Here is a 17,631-nt window from a genome sequence, read left to right as displayed (position 1 = left end):
TGTCAAGCACTTCTCTTTCCATTTTGCAACAGAGGATCCAGACACAGAAGTTTACAAGTGAACACCTACTCTGCAGGAGACTCTCTGCTACCCCAATTCTGTTTGTTTTGGTGAAAATGCAACTTGTCTAATACCTGCTATACTCACCCTAGATAGCTGCACACTTCCCACAACACGTCAGTTGTACCAGCAGAAAATCCACACTGAGAAGTCACTTTCCTTCCTCCTATGCACTTTACATACGTCAATTATGTCTATCACTGTGGTATCTAGTTATAAAGATTAGATACCACAGATTAGAGATGTGGGACAGTTCCTGGGAAGTGAAATGAATGTTTAAGTTTGCAGAGCATTTTGTACTTCCTGTCTACTCACTTTGATTTAGTCATTGCTTTCTCAGTTTTGTTTCACCTTCTTGTCCTCTCTGTCTCTACCCTTCCCTTGAACCAAAGGAAAGTCACTGTTACCAGCTTCCCCCTCAGCAGGCAGCAAACACACTTCCTCGTCCCCTTCTTGAGAGAGCATTAGTAACAGTCTGTAAAAGACGACAAACGTACTGGCTGCAGCGTTAAAACTCAAGTAGAGAACGAATTATTTAACTTGAGCAAGTTAAGTATAAGCAGCCAGCTACCACATGCCAGAGTAAAGTTTTCCTCATCAAACTCAGTACTTCAGAATATATAAGATTACATGTGCTAACAAAAAAGTACTGGTCTATCCCTGTTCAGACAAATCCTAACATACCAAAGTATTCAGCTATCTTGGGGCTGCGGACTGTGAACTTCTCATGATTCTTTGCTCTTTCTCAAGAGCTGCCAAGTGTATAAACTGTTCCCATTATTTACTCACAGATTAACAGTTGGTAGATTGGTCCCAAGGAATCGCTGAAGAATTTTCCTTATAACCATTTCCCTTGCTTTAAAAAAAAAAAAAAAAAAAAAAAAAAAAAAAAAAAGCCAACCACACAACGCCTTCCACCCCCACCCCCCCACAACCCTGAATGAATGTGAGAACTTCCTGCACTCAGAACAGCATGAATAGACCTGGCAAGTAGTCAGGGAGATAGTACAGGCCCATGAATGCTCTGAATTCAGCTTCTGTGCTGCCGCTAAATTAAAGGAATTCAGGAGCCTCACAAAGGCTTGGTTATTTAATTATATTATAAAATAAAAGGCTGAATTTATTAGACAGCATACGAAAGAAACCCTTTCCCGAGTGCCTGTGCAGAACAAGCAGCCCCAGTGACTCTGCCTAACCTTCTCCCTCTCCTCGGGGTGATGTCACCACCATGCTTCTGCTACCACCCAGCAGAGCTGGTGACGGTGGCAGAGCACTGCTCTACCTGCAGGCGAGAGTCTTCACCAGCTAGTTTGAGACAAACCATGCTTCTTTACCACATCATTTTTTTACCTTTGCTCTTCATCCACCGCAAAACTCATGACACTTGCAAGCAAGCTACAACTGTATTTACCTCTGTACCTTCAACCCCTGACTAGATGCACTCTCATGTCAGCATTCAAATCCTCTTTTCACTTCAACTGCCTTCAGTAAAAATTAAAGCACACACACTAATAAGAGTAACTACAGCCAGCAAACAGTGAGATGACAAAACCTCTACTTTTTTCCAGTCATGTCCTACCTTCCCTCCCTTTATAACTAGCAAAGAATGAATGCACTCAGCAATTTGCCTTACAGATCATTAGGAAACAAAATCAAAGCAGCTTCCTTTTATTGAGGACTCTGCTGCTCACCAAATCTCTCAACAGCCTCACATACATGCAAGAAAATGGACAGGGTGAGAATAGCACATAGCGGGAAAGATTAAAGTGATGCACAGCACAGTGCACTCATTTTTACAGTTCAGATAGCCCTGCTTATGATTCGGGAACTCAGCCTGTGACATCTCTACTGATGTGACATGTGACACCTCTACTGATACCGGCACCTCATCCTTGTGCCTTGCCAGAAAGGTGATAGCCCTCCATCAATTCAAATCACAGTGAAATGCTCAGATTAGTGACCATGCCGACATGGCTTAATGAGACCTATAACTAGCTACCACCATGCTTTTCACTAACAAGAAGGGAAGCAAACAAATATTCACATTCAAAGAAAAGAAGCCAGGCATGCCTGCCTGCAGACAGTCCCATGCGGGTATATTCTCCTAAGCATGAGTTGCCAAAAGGACAACAGTAACTCCAGTGCGGAGAAGCAAATGCTCAAGAGAATCCGAAAAGACAAAATGGGATGTTTATATATAAATGACAAGACAAGGTTTGCCTAATCTTTCATTAGGGAAATAAGGATATTGCACTGTTTCCCTGCTACTGTGGATGAAGATACCGCTATATTCAGACATTTCTGCTACGAAAAGGTTAGTGGGTATTAACTTTATGCCACAGTATTTGTTTTGGTATGGACAGCATCTACATTAGGTATGAAGGTTAGACGTTAGTCTCTGACCATCTTTGAACAACTACACATTTTGCTGCAAAGCAGTATAGCCATGTCTTTGGAGGAAGTTTCAAAGGATTTTCAACTGAGTACATACCCTACACGTTTAGAAAAATTAGTGGATATGAGCAATAAAGAGCTGAGCAAAAGCGAAACGTGAATGTGAAAAAAGCCAGTGCAACCAAAAGCCCAGAGTGCCAAGGCACAATGGCCAAAGGACCTATTGAAGAGAGTGTCAAATAACATCTCTGATTAAGGCTTGCCAATACACACAGCATCCGAGCAAACTTGAAGTAACAATACCATGTCTGGAAAGGCAATTCACCAATTCTTTAAGTGCGATATGGTTAAGAACCTCACAGAACGAGGACAATGTATAGGCGCAAGAATAGTGCATCCCTATCAAAATTACAGCTGTTGTTGCATTTACCAGTGATCAGTACACATACACAATCGATTCTCTCCTGGACAGAAGTCTGCACGCTGAGTTCCCAAAACGTGCTTACCAGGAATCCATCCTTTTTCAGAGCTAGAAGAGACTAGTCTTGCCCTGTACCATACTCTTTAGCAGTGCCTTCCTTCACAATTCAGAAAGGACAGTGATTGCTAACTGCATTTTTTTTAACTTGACCAGTTGACCATGCCTAGCTTAGCTGGTGACAGCAAGCAAGAAAGCAGTGCCAAATGCTCAATCTCCTCCACGTTTGCTGTACACATTCCTAAAAAGCATAAGCCTTACGGATGTGCCGCATGTAGTACCACTGTTCACAAGTCAGTATAACATCAAAGGTTCAGTACATCCAATTTTAGGTTCAAAGGCTATAACAGCATGAACTCTTCTACTGTCAGCCATAATTCTTACTATGCAAGATTAACCTTTTTTCTTCCTTTCACAACCAGTTTACAAATTCCTCTTATAGACAAGCACTTTGAGAACATTACGCAGGCCACAACCTTTGCCTCTTAAACTCCTACATTTGCAAGAGATGCGCTGCTGGGTGAAGAACACACGTGACAGGATTTTTTATTTAAACAAAAAACAACCCAAAAACTTTTCACATGCTTTTTTCTGTAATATAAAGGTTCAATGCCTGATCCTACATCGTTAACATACACAGACACAGAAATCTGTTGTAGCTATGTGCTGTGACTTTCTGGAAAGAATTTTGCTTATTTTTTTTTGCAGCCCTATGTTAGCCATGCTAGAATGAATGCTCTTCTCCACGAGTAACATAGTGGTACTGTTTCATACATAGCCTTATAGATGGCGGGGGGGGTGGGGGCGGGAAGGAACACACAAAGTCATACTGATAAATGGGCATTGCAGAGAAAACCCCAAAAATCTTCAAGAAGAGGACTAAAACTGTACAAAATGGATGAGTTGGCAAATGCAGCCAAGAATGCCCAAAAACATCCTGTAGAAAAAAGGAGGAAAAAAAAAAAGGGAGAAAAAAAGAAAAAAGGAAAAAAAAAGAGTTTAGCTGCATATTCTAGGCTAAAAGGATCTACAGCTGATCTATGCTTTGCGATCAGCTGACAGACTCACAACAGTGCTGTTCACAACTAAGGTGACAAATCTGCATTCCCCCGTTTCCACAGTGTAAGTAATATCAGTTATTTGCCAGGAACTCAAAATACACCTCCTATTAACGCAAAACTGAAGCAGCAAGAGGTGCTGAAACTGCTCACACTCAGTGGAACACTATACAAAGGATCACACCCCACCCAGTGTTGCAAATTAAATATAATATATGCCCCAGGCTCTAGTAGACCATTTTCTCCAAACACTTATTCTGACGCCGACAGAAGGAATATGACTTAGTCCACTGCAGGCTACAAAGTGTCTTAACCTTTATACTACAATATCTAGCAATACTGATCAACATATTTTGGTTCTAGGTTTCAGTTATGAAGGAAAAAGCTGGAATTTGCAAAATAAACTAGGATCTTTTATGACATGGATTCAAAAAACGTTCCGAAACATTTATCTTACAAGAGACACTTCCAAGATGGAATCTGTAAAGCAAAATAAAGTAAAATAATTTAATGTACTCTTCTCGTATTAGCAGGAATTAAAGCTGTCATTCAATTAAGAAGATTAAAGAGACACAAACCAAGCAGTTCACAGGGCTGTAGTCTAATCTTAAGGGGAATGAATATACTTATACGGATGATACCATTGTTCTGGAAGTCATGAAATGGAAATACTTTCTGTATTTAATAGTCTGAAGTGTATCACATTAATCTTCGTTTTATTCACAGGGAATATACAGACTACAGATTCTACTTTGGTTGACACAGACAAGGGACATGATTTTCATACCACAAAAAAAAAAAAAAAAAAAAAAAAAGACACATCCACAGCTACTTCACAAAGCTTGGACACCTCAAAGAGTTCAGATTCCCATTTTGAGCCAGTCCTTTCTTTTATTAGCTAGGACACCCAAGACAAAAAAAAGTTAACTGCTTGCTCTGAAAGGATATAAACCCTTTCATATAATTACACATTACACAGCTTTCAACGAGCTGCTGTTGGCATTTCTGAAATGTTAAATTGCATCTCCCACATATACGTGATTAACTTCACTTTGAGAAACATCCTGTTTGCAACCTGCAAACCATCTTGCCTTTGTGTTTGTAGGCATTATTACTTGTACCAGAAGAAACCAAGAGCTCCTAGCCTGTTAACTTCAGTACATTATACATGCTAACCTTCTTCCAGGTGTTCCACCTCTTCATTCATAACAGTTTTTGTCATTAACTTTTTTATTCCAACAGGCAAGCTTTATAGCATGAAAGCAAATATACGTAAATGCAGAAAGCCAGTAGTGACATACAATATTAGGTTGTCTCAGATATAATTAAGTTTCATAAATAAAATGACTGCTAACAGAGACCGTTTTCCCCTAGAGGTCTGTCCGTCCCACTAAGTAACACACAATAGAAGGAAAAATACGTTCCTCCATCCCTTACAATCTGACTCAATAATCATAAAATAACTGCTGATAAGAAGTCACTGGTAGATCTGACCAATCATCTTATGAGCAAGTAGATTGCATATATAGTTAGCTTTGCTGCTTGCAGGACTCCTATCACAAACCCAGTGCTACTACTTATTATCTGCTTTAAAAAAAGGTTAGAGAGGATCAGACAGGAAGAAAAAGCAAGTGTTTGACTGAGAACAACAAAATGTCATTGTATGCAATTCTGATCAGAAAATTCACCATCCACTTAGAAACTTACTAGTTTCAAGGCAGCTTTAAAACCGATGAGAGCTGCTTAGATAAAGACCATCTATGGCTTATATAAAAGCAAAACCGTTGCTAGTAAGAACTTTAAGCTTTTCTGTACCATTTGTTTTAAAGCAAATAATAGGTTGAACTAGGCATAGTTATTGTTTAAAGAAGCATGCAGCTTTTTCAAAGGAAAGGAGTTGGTATTATTCTCATCAACTGAAAGTGCCTGAATCATATGTTTTGTTCTACCCTTAATGCTGCATCTAAAATTCTCTCCTCACCAGAACACGCATTCAGAAAAGGAGTGGCCTGCTACTTATCTTAATTACAGGTCTTACTATCTCTTTCTCTTTGGACACAAAGCTTCATAAATCGAACAAACAGGAAGAGAAACTGCATTCAGATTACATAATGAGGTTTATGTAAATCACACCTACAGCCTAGGGTCCTGAACTTCAAAGGCATTCCAGCTCCTCGTTACCCCTTGGACCAAGGCCCATTGTTTTGTCTTTATTTAAATAAGTTGGCATGGCACTTGGAGTGCTTGCAGATGAGAGGAACCGGTTCAAGTGGCTATTACGGGTTTTTGAGAATTATGAATACAATTCAGAGCCTAGTGAAGTTGGTTTGAAGATTCCCGTTGCCATTGGACAAGAGCAGGAACAATTAATACCCTGCAGAGGGCCAAATTTACCTCTGGCCCACAAAAAATGTTGAGTTAAACTTTAAAAATCTTCTCCACTTACACAATTTCATTTTCCTTCTACACCGAGAACTAAGCTAGATAAAATGGGAGAGAAAAATCCCCTGAAACTCAGTATTTTACATCAATATGTAAATAGTTATCCTTAGCTGTCAAATCACGGAACACACAGTTAGTTGGGCAATGAGTATTTTCAGCATCCCTCCAAATAAGTCAAAGCCAGATGGAAGAAATTTTACTTCCCCATCGACAGAAAAAGCTTCAAAGAATAGTATGCTATGTTGTGAAATTAAATGACTCTTCACTCCAGGAGGTCTTTCTTCCTGATTTAACAGTTGTCATTTTTAAATGCAATGTTCTTCAAAGAACAAGTTTTGCTCTCTAAATATTGGGAGGGGGGGGCGGGGGGCAAAAAACCCAAGAGATTCTGCAATGTTCCCACTCTTCCACATATTTTAACCACAACCACAGGAGCAGAAAGCCTCAGCCATCAGACCCAAATTGTCAGGACTAGCTAGTTAGCTCAACAGGGAAGCAAGAGGAATCCTGATTGTGTCAACTGGCATAAAGAATTTGGACTATCAACTTACGTAACTAAATGATTTTATGTGACAGTGGCAGAGGGTATGGAGGGGGTGACCACAGCCGTGGTAACTTACAGACAGGACTCCAAATGGCAATTACTGACAGTGCTTTTTTTAAAAAAAGCAAACACCAAAGTGGGTGTGCCAGCATGGACACCACAGAAAACTGGTTTTACTATTAATTTTGCCTACCTGAAATCCTGAATAGAATTTCAGCAGGACACAATATTGTTACTCATTTACAACCCACATACATCCCTCTGTGCTGTTAGGACAGCTGCTGCATTCCAACAGGCAAGTGATGTCTGTTCTTTGCATGCAACATTTTATCATATAGCACACATACGATAAAAATTAAGAGTCAATTAAAATGTATCATAAATAAAAAGACTTAAGTTTAAAATTCTCCAATACCTAAGATGGCTTCAGTATTTAACAGCAATCAGGGGGAAAATGTTCAATTAGAATTTGCCACTAGTTATTTTTGGAAAATGATATCTATGTTAAGACAGCATACTGGACAAATGCAGCTTAATTGGAAAAAAATTATTCTACAACAAATACAAGCTATTTTATAGTGAAAAATGTAAAAATTATTCTCTCCAAAAAGGTAATGCTGCAGCTAACTCAACTGCCCACAAAAGCTATGCGAAGGACAAAAGTTGCAAAGGATAAAACAAGGAACTTGAGTGAAGCATGAAGCTGAAAATCTAGAATTTTCACAGAAACTTTCTGACATAAAATTTGTAGAGCTTAACTACCTCAAATCTATACAAAACTCTGTCATTACCATGCAGTTGGAATTTTAACTTAGGTTTCCAATCTGACAGATGATTATCATAAGCAAGACATTATTGATTATTTTTAAAATGACAACATTGTCTTCCTGTGAAGTTTCTTAAATATCTTGTGAAGAGCTTAGTGTTTCAGAATCCCTGTCTTGGAGCCAAATCTAGAAAAAGTTAAAACACATTCATTTTTCAGTGAGTTTAAATCTTTTTAGTTGTTTACAAAGGTTGGTTGCATTTCTCTTAAACATCTTTGAGAAGGAAAAAATAAGCTGGACTCGCATGGCCAAGACAGTGAAGCTTACAAAACAAAAGAGACTTTAGTACACCCCACCCCATCCCTTTTACTTGAGTTAGTTTCCCCACACAAACTGCAACTGACTCCAAGCATCAAAGTCTGTTCTATTTGAATCCACACCAAAAAAAAAAAAAAGACACAAAACCAAACAAAACCAGAGACCTTACCAAAAAAAACCCCAAAGGTAAATGCAACATTCAGTTCTCCGGGTCAAAGAGTAAAGTTATTACAAGGCTATTTCAGACATAGAGCTTCCCAGAGAGCAAATCCTCATTTGAGCAAAAGTTCTAAAATAGAGCAATAAAATTGAGTCAAGGGAAGCTGAAAACAAGTACACGCACAGATTTATCTGATCTAAAATGCCAGTGTGCCCCATTCCACAAGCAGTGAAATAATGAAACACTGAAGACTAAGTCAAAGTGTCTTTGCTTCTACTGTCCAAGGCAAATAGAAAATCAGTCTTTGGTTTATTTTCCTTTTTTTTTTTTTCCTAAATCAAGATACTAATAGCTTAAACTGTTAATTCAAAATGACCACCCCTTAAACACAGAGGGAAATACAGCTGTAAGCATGCGAGGTACAGGTTCCCTCCAAATTAAAAAGCTGAGTGTAACAAGTAGCACTCTTCAGGATTTCTATCTCTAAGCTCCTATTCTATGGAATTCTGTATGCAAATACTTTTCAAACTGACCTTCCCAGACACGGTGTTTTATACTTGCTTCTTTTCCAGAGGATCACTCAGCTAACAAAGAAATCTCTCTTTATATTGTTTTATAAAACTACAAAGTAGTTTTTGGTAGTTAAGAAGCACACACCAGTTGCTAACAGTGTTTTGAATGAATGTTTCTTTTTTTGTACTATTAAGTAGTATCTTCCCAAGAACCATGTAGTGCTTTAGATGCATAGCAGTCTGTCAGTGTCCTAACAGAACAGATGGATGTTTTAATTGCACAAGGGCTTTTAGGTCTATCAGCAGTTCCATCATCAAGAGGATGTTTATGAACAGTTTCAAAAAAAAAATTTTTTTTTAAGGAAATAGCTGGTGAGATACGGAAAGAGGGATAGTATCAAAATACGTAAAGAGAAAAGTTGGGGCGGGGGGAAGAGAATGCTGCATTCCGTGCTGCAGCAGTGAGGAAATTCAGCTCCTGGATGTACCAATTCAGGTACTACATATTTAGTATATGTAGTAACTCTTATGTACATCACACTGAAATCTCCCATGTTGGTACTTCACGCGTACTTAAATTATGGATGCTAGCCAGGAGTACAACAGAATTTAAAAGTTGCAGAAACCATTGTACTTAACAGCTGTCACATACCAAAGCTCAGCTGCGGTTTCACCAGCATTCCAGCATTATCTGCACGGCTCCTCCTGCGCGGAGGCCGCTGCGCCCTCAGAGCTCCCAAAATCTGCCTACCTTAGAAAGACCCCATTCCAACTGCGAGGAGATAAGCAATCGGCTATGCACATGAACAGGTGGAGCAAGCCAAAGGCACTGCAGTCATTTTTAACTTTCCTGCAGAGCAGGACTAGAAATTTCACTACTTTAGTCCTGCCAAGGACCAAGCTTGGATTTAAACACACTATGTAATTGAAATGAGATAGTTTCCCAAAGTGGTAAGTTTTAGGTATTACTTCTCTTTGCAGGAGATGCCAACACATAAATGATTACAAGGTAAAAGAATATACATCCAAGTCACATTAGGAAGAAAAACAATCAAGATCATGGCAGCCCTAGGCAGAGGTTGTTTTTCCTTTCAGTTTCACACAAGTTCACAGAGACCTCTCCTGTCCAATCACATCTGTAAAAAAACATCCATTCACATTAATGTGAATTAATTTCCTCCATGTTAATAAGACACTGCATTTCAGAACTAAGTCAGTGCTCCAAAGGCAGCTCTTTACGGCACAGCTGTTCACGTACCCTCAGTTAAGAAGCAGGTCTGTCTTTGGCACGTTTTCTCCCCTTAAATGGCACTTAGTCATCTTAAATTGAGTTTACCAATGTATTAAATAGCTGAACTGAGTTATTCACCAAGTAGTGCAACAAGCAGCTAGCGATTCAATACATGTCCCATTCCACAAAGCTCAGCATTGCCAGGCCTACGGTGTTTTCATGTAAGAGTAAGCATCTACATCCATATAGCTGGAAGTCTTAGTGTGACCCTAACTATCAAGTGTACTTTTCTTAAAAAAACAACCAAACTATTGCTTAGATCACTGCAGCTGATCCTGACTCTAGCTCTTCCCACCCTTATCTTCATACTGGACAGACCAACACTTCTTGTAATGAACTTTAAGACAAAGCTGGATTTGTTTCTCCTCACAGCTTTCTAAAAGGTCACATAAGCAAAAAGCACCTCTTCCCAAATAAAATCTGAAAGCCAGTTGCAAAATTAACATCCCTAATAACATCTGGCATCTCTTAATATTCTGCCTATAGGCAATCATCTACCGAAAAGCGATATATTTGATGACACCAGCAGGTGCAGAAGCCCTACGCCACATCAAGGAGCAGTGAATTTAATAGTGGCCAAGTGCCAGAATCACAAACAACATCACCTTTCAGTAGTGAAACAAAAAAAGCCTCAAACATCCATTGTACTGAACCAGTCTTCAAGACCAAGATCATGTTACTCACGCTCCTTGCCATGCAGATGCTCCAGTACACAGAACTGACTCCATGCTTATTTTTGATCTAAAGTCTCAAAACAAATAAGCAGTTTTGCAGTTCTCAAATGACGAGATTGGTGCATTAGTCTGTTTTTCGTTCTACATGGAAATTATAGAGAAGTCAAGGCCACTGGGACAACTATGTTTTACAAAGATTATTTTTACAGAGCAATAAGGAATACTATAACTTGTTTGCGAGAAGCCTTCTGGATCACATCCACTCTTATGGTTTTAGGAATAGTTTAGTAAGTCTGACCTAATCGGTCTCCCAGCGACAATATCATGACTGTAATTGCACTATGGATTCTTATACAGTTCCATAACTCAGTAATGTAATATCTCAGCGGAAAGCTATTTAACCATATCCTTTTAAATAGAGATTAAGTATTTCAAACTTTGAGGACAGTATCTTTTGTTGACATAGATTTCAACAGAGAGAAAAGTTGACATGCATGACCAGTCACTAATGCCCAATTCTGCTCAAACTGATGTCACAGGGAGTAGGATCAGACCCTTAAAGCTGTAAGGGATTTTGTTTCAGCAACGGCGTTATCTGTTTGATGCTTGGAGTCAAGAGACTGAAGACATCAACCACAGTAACGCTCTAAGTAAGAAAAGGAGAGGAGATACCAAAATAAAGACGCACTAACCACATTCTGAAACAAACCAAGGCCAGGTACAGGAAGCACTTTTACCTTCCTAGTGTCACATTTTGGTTTGGGGGGCTTTTAAATTTGGAACTCTGCATTAAAAGAACAGATACTTCATTTACAGAATGTTTGTGGACTGCTACTTATTAAGAAAGCTGTTATGTCACAGTAAAAAATCCTGATTCTCTGCAATTCTCCTAGCATTTTTTTTTTAAATCTGTAATTCCAGATTCCACAGCTAAAGAAATTACCATTCTACAGTAATCACTAAAATCATTGGCTGTATCACCTTATTTGGAATTTGTAATGTTAAGTTTCGGCATACTAATCTTCCAGTCTTAAAACTGTCTCTCCCCAGAAATAAAAAAGCCTGAAAGTCACCACTGTGCTCTCTTCTTCTCTCCCCACTCCAAGGGGATTAGGTGAAAGAATTCTTTTTAGAAGCGATGCAATAAATCCAGCCTAGGTTTATGCCATTTTACATCAGTACAAGACCAGGATCGCCAAATCCTACTGAGACAGCTTGCAGGAAATTACAGGGATAGAGATGCTAGTGGTTCTCTATCCATTGGGACAAGCCAGGCTGCTTAAACCAATGAAGTCCCAGGCAAACAGGAAATCACTGCTTTAAAGCTTTCCTTAGGGTATGATCCTGGAGGATCATTTATAAAAAAGGTACTTCTCCTAAGCAAAACACCCTAACTTTGGGGCCAAAACCCACTCCCCTTTCCACTTTAATTTGATGTGTATTCTTTTTAAGTGTCTCTCCTTCCCCCCTTTCATCTTGGGGGGGGGGGGGAAGGACATAAAATAAGGAAGCAGAGATAACTTGCCAAGACAGTTACATAAAATCAGTATGATTGCATGTCAGTAATATTTTCTTAGATGTTTTTGGCTGGTCTGGTACATTAGATGCTGCAACCATTCTGCTACAAGCACCTGATCACAAGTGTTTTAGATGTTGATCACAGATCCTCTCAAAGAGATAAGGATTTCAAAAAACACTGCACTTTTGAAGTACAGAGGCATACTTCTTAGCATATGAGCTTGCCTAAGAAATTTGCATTAATTTAATCCTATGTATGCTTATAGAAATACATTTCTATTTAGTAGTTTTGTACAAGGAAGTCCAAAATGTACGAGCTACGTTAGCAATCAAGTTGAGACACTGAAATAAAACAGAGTTGGAACATCCGCAATTAGCATACAGAATTAATCATTTAACGCATAAAAACTAAATGCAAACAGGCTTAACTGTGTGTAAGACTTAGCTACGTTTTCTGATTGTGTTTTCTTTAGAACACATCCTGTTAGGAAAGGAGGCACACGGTTGTCCCATTTTAAAACATGTCTGTGCATCCCCATTTAATGGTGGGACTGGAAATAAAGGAAGCAACATCCCTTCCAGCATCACTTGCTGACTTCCACCCTCAACAGCGCAGCAGAGAAACACGCAGACCACCATCACCTGAAAAAAATATTTTAGCTCCTTTCTAACCCCAACTTATCTAACCTATTTCTGTCAATCTCTTGAACGAATACTACTTCTGCACTCGTTATGCCGGGGTCATTATAAAACCGACCAAGAAATCCGAAGAAAAGCTGAACTGACCACTCGCCACCACTCCCACATTCTCTTCTGAATAAAGAAGGGCACTTATCTAGCGTACTGCTCTCCTTCCCACCCTGCCATTACCGCCTCTATTTGACATTCAACGGAATTCAATCGAGAGAAGAATCTCCATATTTTTCAGAGTTAAAGCACTGAATTCTCACGGTTCAGTGAAGGACCGCTCCGCTCAGCCAACCTGGCAAGGGGATGGATGGCATTTGCTACCTTGCTAGCATGACCTTATCTTTGGATACCACATTTACATATTTCACGGGAAAACTCACTACGTATTTGAACGCTAACTTGGACATTAAACAATTTCTCCTTCTTGGAGAGATGGACAGCACAGTTAAAATCTAAGGAGTTCCAAGATTACAGTAACTATTTTATATAAATCAATTCAACCGACACACAAGGTATTTTTAAACCTCTCTCAAACTGCAGAAGGTTGCATAATTACAACGTGGGAGCTAACTTTTCCACCCAGTACTCCCCAAATTCTGTACTGTAAGTTGTAACAGCAGAGCTGCATTAAAAAGCTTCTGCCTTTTCATTATAAAGGTTTTGACTACCCTGTTTTCAAAGGCTATGTCCTGTACTTGCGTACTTTCCTCGCTTACTGCCTCAGCGTCTCAATGAAGTCCCGCTACTCTAACAAATGGGAAAATTGATCGCAAGTGCTAACAACACCGAAAGCCAAGTACAGGATTTTGTTTGCAGGAATGCACCGTTCTCGGCTCAGGAATCTGCGCGCCCTGCACAGTTGCAAGCTATTTCAGGAGCAAAACTGCGCAGAGCTTCTCCCTTCTGAACAAGCCCGCCTTGCCCTCGGCTCCGTTATTAGGCGGTCTCAGAGCACGCCGGAGCACACAGCTCAGCTAAACCGTGCCGGCATCCTGCAAACACCTGAAACAGCCTTCGACCTTCCATCCTCAGCAGCGGCACCGATGCATTTCTCGTCACTAGGGAAAGCAGTAGATTAAGGCTGATTTAACCTCGAACGCCCAGTGCCGCTGCTGCAAACGGAAAACAACAGAAGAGCGACCTCCATTACCCACGCGTTGAAGGGAGGGGAGGCTGCCCTGGCACAGCGTCAGCTTTGGGGCTGCCCGGAGCTTCCGAGCGCCGCTAAACACCCCGGCTTCCCCCGGCAGCCGGCTCGGGGCAGCCCTGCCCGCCGCCGCCGCCGCCGGGGATCTCCTCGCACGGCCCCTCCCCGGCGCGGCGCGGAGACACCCGCGGGCCACCTTCCCCGTGAGAGCAGGCAGCCCCGGGGCCGGGGGCCGGCCCCGGCGGAGGGGCAGCGCCCAGCCGCCCGCACGCCCTGCCCTCACCCCGGCGCCCGCCGGATCAAGGGCCGGGGCGGCCGGGGGGGGGGGGGGGAGAAGGGCCCGGGCCCGCCGCCCCAACGGTCGCCCCCCTCCCCAGGGCCGCCGCCCCGCCCCCGCCCCGCTCACCGGCGTAGAAGCGGATGAGGCAGCCGGTCTCCGAGTCCATGCCCTCCTCCTGCACCCGCCACAGGTCCCGGAAGCCCAGCTGGGAGAGGTAGTCGTTCTGGATCTGCAGCGGCTTCTCGTGGGCCTCCAGCCGCCGGCTGGTCTCCCCGTGGAGCTGCACGTACAGGGCGGGCGGCCCCGGCGGCGCGGCCCCCGCCGACAGCTCCCGCCCGCCGGCCGCGCCCGCCGGCGCCCCCCTGACCGCCCCGGGGGCAGCTCCCCTGGGCAGGGGGGGCCCGGCCCGGCCCCGCACCTGCTTCCACCCCGTCGGGGGGCACCGGCTCCACCTCCAGCTCCTCCGAGGAGGACGAGCCGCCGCCGCCGCCGCTGCTGTAGGGATCCAGCCGGTCGGAGACGCTCTCGGCGCTGGGGCTGAAGCTCTCGGTGTCGGAGCCGGCGGGCCCCAGCTCCCCCAGGAGGGAGGGGCAGGAGAGCGGCGGCCCCGCCAGGTACAGCTCGGCCGGCGGCGCCCCGGGGCTGAAGTCGGAGGGCGCCGGGCTCGGCCGGCCGCCGGCCAAGTCACTCTCCTCGGCGCTGCCGCCCAGCGGCAAGCGGCCGGGCCGCGCCGCTTCCCCGCAGTCTCCTCCGGCCAGCCCGCTCCGCGTCCCCCGCCGGCTCCTCGGCCTCTCCTCCGGCTGCGGCCGCTGCCCCTCCGCCGCGGGCTCGGGCGGCGCCTCGGCGGGGGCCGCCGCCGGCTCCGGCAGGGACTGCGGCGGCGCGCCCGCCTTGCCCAGCACCCGCACCACGCTGCTGCCGCCCCGGTGGCCGAGCTGCTGCAGCCGGGCGGCCACCTCGGCCGCCGTGGTCTCCAGGGTGCAGAGCACCGGGCGCAGGTAGCAGTTCATGTGGCGCTCGTAGACGTGGACGCAGCCCCGCTGCAGGTCCCGCCGCACCCAGTCCCGCTCCGGGGGCTGCAGCGGCTGCAGCTGCCGGGGCGGCTTCAGGAGCAGCGCTTTCCTGTCCAGGCTGCGGGTGCCCAGCGAGGCGGCGGGGGCAGCGGCGGGCGAGGAGGCGGCGGCGGAGAGGTTCCTCTTCAGCCTCCCCCGCCGCACGAGCAGGGAGTTGGCGTTGCCGGCCCCGCCGGGGGCCGCCGGAGTCCCGCTGGCCGCCAGCGCGGCGGGGGGAGCGAAGCCGCCGGCTACCCCTCGCCTCCGCCGCGGGCCGCCGGCTCCTTTGCCGTCCAGCTGCCCGCCGCCGCCCGACGGCTCCACGCCGCCGCCCGCTGCCTGACTCCTCCTGCCCGGGGAGCTGCTCTCCGGCTCCCCCCGCCCGCCGCCCGCCGCCGCGGCTTCTCTCGCTCGCTGTTGCGCGGGCTCCATTGCCCGCGGGGCCGGGGATGCCGCCACCGTCGCCCTGCTGGGAGCGCCGCTCGGCGGCCCGGCGCGGCGCGGGGGGGGGCGAGCGAGGCGCGGCGCCGCGTCCCGGGGGGGATTACGTAGCAGCGGGGAGCATTCCGCCGGTGCCCTCGCGCCGCGCGCCCGGCTCAGCCCCGCTCCCCAGCTGTCGCGAGCGCCATTAGGGAGGCAGAGAGCGAGTGAGCCAGCCGCCGCTCGCCGCGCGCCCGCCCGTTCCCCGCGCCTCATGAATATTAAGCAGCCCCCGCCTCGTCGCTGACAAGGGCCGCCAAGCGAGGGAGGCTCGCGCGGGTGACGCCACCGCTCGCGCGGCGGGGTGGGGCGGGGCCTCGCCGATAAACACAACGTGACGGCGCCTGGGGCTGGAAAAGGGGGTGGGGGCCGCGGGCCGCGCGGGGGCCGCTGGGAAGTGTGGTCCCGAGGCGGGCGGCGGCCGCCCGCCGACTACAAGTTCCGGCAGCACCTGCTCCCCGCCGCTCGGTTTCCCGCCGCGCCGGGCGGTTCCGCCGTTGGCCGCGGCGGGGGCCGGCGCGCCCTCCCTCCCCTCAGACGGGCGCTCCCGGCGCGGCCGTGCCACAGCCTTCTTCCCGGCAGGCAGGCAGGCAGGCAGGGGGTAGGGGGGTGTCGCTGCTTTGCGTGTCTGAGGCCCGCCCGGTGGGGTCGGCTGGCCGAGCACGCAGCGCAGCGCCGCGCCGTCCCGCCGTAACGGCCGCCGCCCGCGCTGGTGCGGAGCCCCTGCGGGCAGCTCCGCGCGGCCTGCGCCCCGTAGTGAGCTACGGCCCTGCCGGTGATCCACCGGCCAGCTTCCCTTCTCCCCCCCGCCGTCTCTAAGGGCCGCGCAGCCCCTGGTGCGAGAGCCCGCTGACCGGCCAAGCGTAAGGGCGGGAGCCCAGAACATGCTGGAAGTCACACCGCTTCCCCTCGCTGACCCCGGGGAGGCGTGGTGTGCCGCCACTCCTTACGGCACGGGGCTGAATCCCTTTTAAAATTATTCCCAGGACTTTGTCCCACGCTCGGTGGTTATATTCCTTAAGTCTTAGCAGAAGGTTTTACAGAAACAGCTGATGAAGAGAAACTGTAGGGCCTGGAGTGCAGATAATGAGACCTGTGTACAGCCACCTTTGTGCTGCACCTCATTGGGAACATCAGTGCTTAGCAGTAATTGCTGGCTAATAGCCACCTGGCAGCATGCACGAAACGATTTTACAGGTTCAGTGACCGTATCCATTCCACTCTTTCCAATCATCTGACATGTTCCCCCCGTTGGCTGTCTCAGCGCAGAACCCAAGCACTGAGCCCGGGCAATCTTCTCGTCCGAGGAGGGAGATGATTTCTTCAGATCCAAGATGGAGAGAGACATGGAAATGTGGGTGGGAAATATATATATATATATACATACACACACATACAAAGAAAGAGCTGCTTTGTGAGTAGATTCAGAGAGAAAGTTTCAGTGCTATTAGTCTGTCACTGTATTTCAGGGACTAAAATTACTGAAAACTCTTACTTCTTGAAAATTGCTTAGAAGCAGCCATTAAATAGCAACATTTTTCTCCCCAATGTGATTTTAAATTAATTACTGAAAAGGAAAATTACAATCAGATAAATTCAATTCAATTAGAAGTGTGAAAGCGTGAGTTTTCATACTGTAAGGACACCATACTACGGTATTTATTCAGAGAAATCTTTTACGCTCCTGGGCATGTTTTAGCTGAGTAATGCCGATTACATTAATGAAGAATGAACTTTGATAAAACCGAGCGAAGCGCAGTAGTGAT

General features: G+C 45.9%; 1 protein-coding gene across 1 annotated transcript in view; it reads right to left on the bottom strand.

Moving 5' to 3' along the window:
- Positions 1–17,213, bottom strand: part of PHLPP1 (PH domain and leucine rich repeat protein phosphatase 1) — a 143,276-nt gene extending 126,063 nt beyond the window's left edge. Inside the window, 5 exon segments of the mRNA XM_050890888.1 lie at positions 14,460–14,696; positions 14,699–14,737; positions 14,740–15,877; positions 15,880–15,980; positions 16,973–17,213. Coding sequence (XP_050746845.1) covers positions 14,460–14,696; positions 14,699–14,737; positions 14,740–15,877; positions 15,880–15,980; positions 16,973–17,213 — 1,756 coding nt within the window.
- Positions 17,214–17,631: the final 418 nt, after the last annotated feature.

The sequence above is a fragment of the Gymnogyps californianus genome, chromosome 2 (genome assembly GCF_018139145.2).
Source record: "Gymnogyps californianus isolate 813 chromosome 2, ASM1813914v2, whole genome shotgun sequence".
NCBI classification, from domain to species: domain Eukaryota; kingdom Metazoa; phylum Chordata; class Aves; order Accipitriformes; family Cathartidae; genus Gymnogyps; species Gymnogyps californianus.
This window is presented reverse-complemented; position numbering and strand designations above follow the sequence as displayed.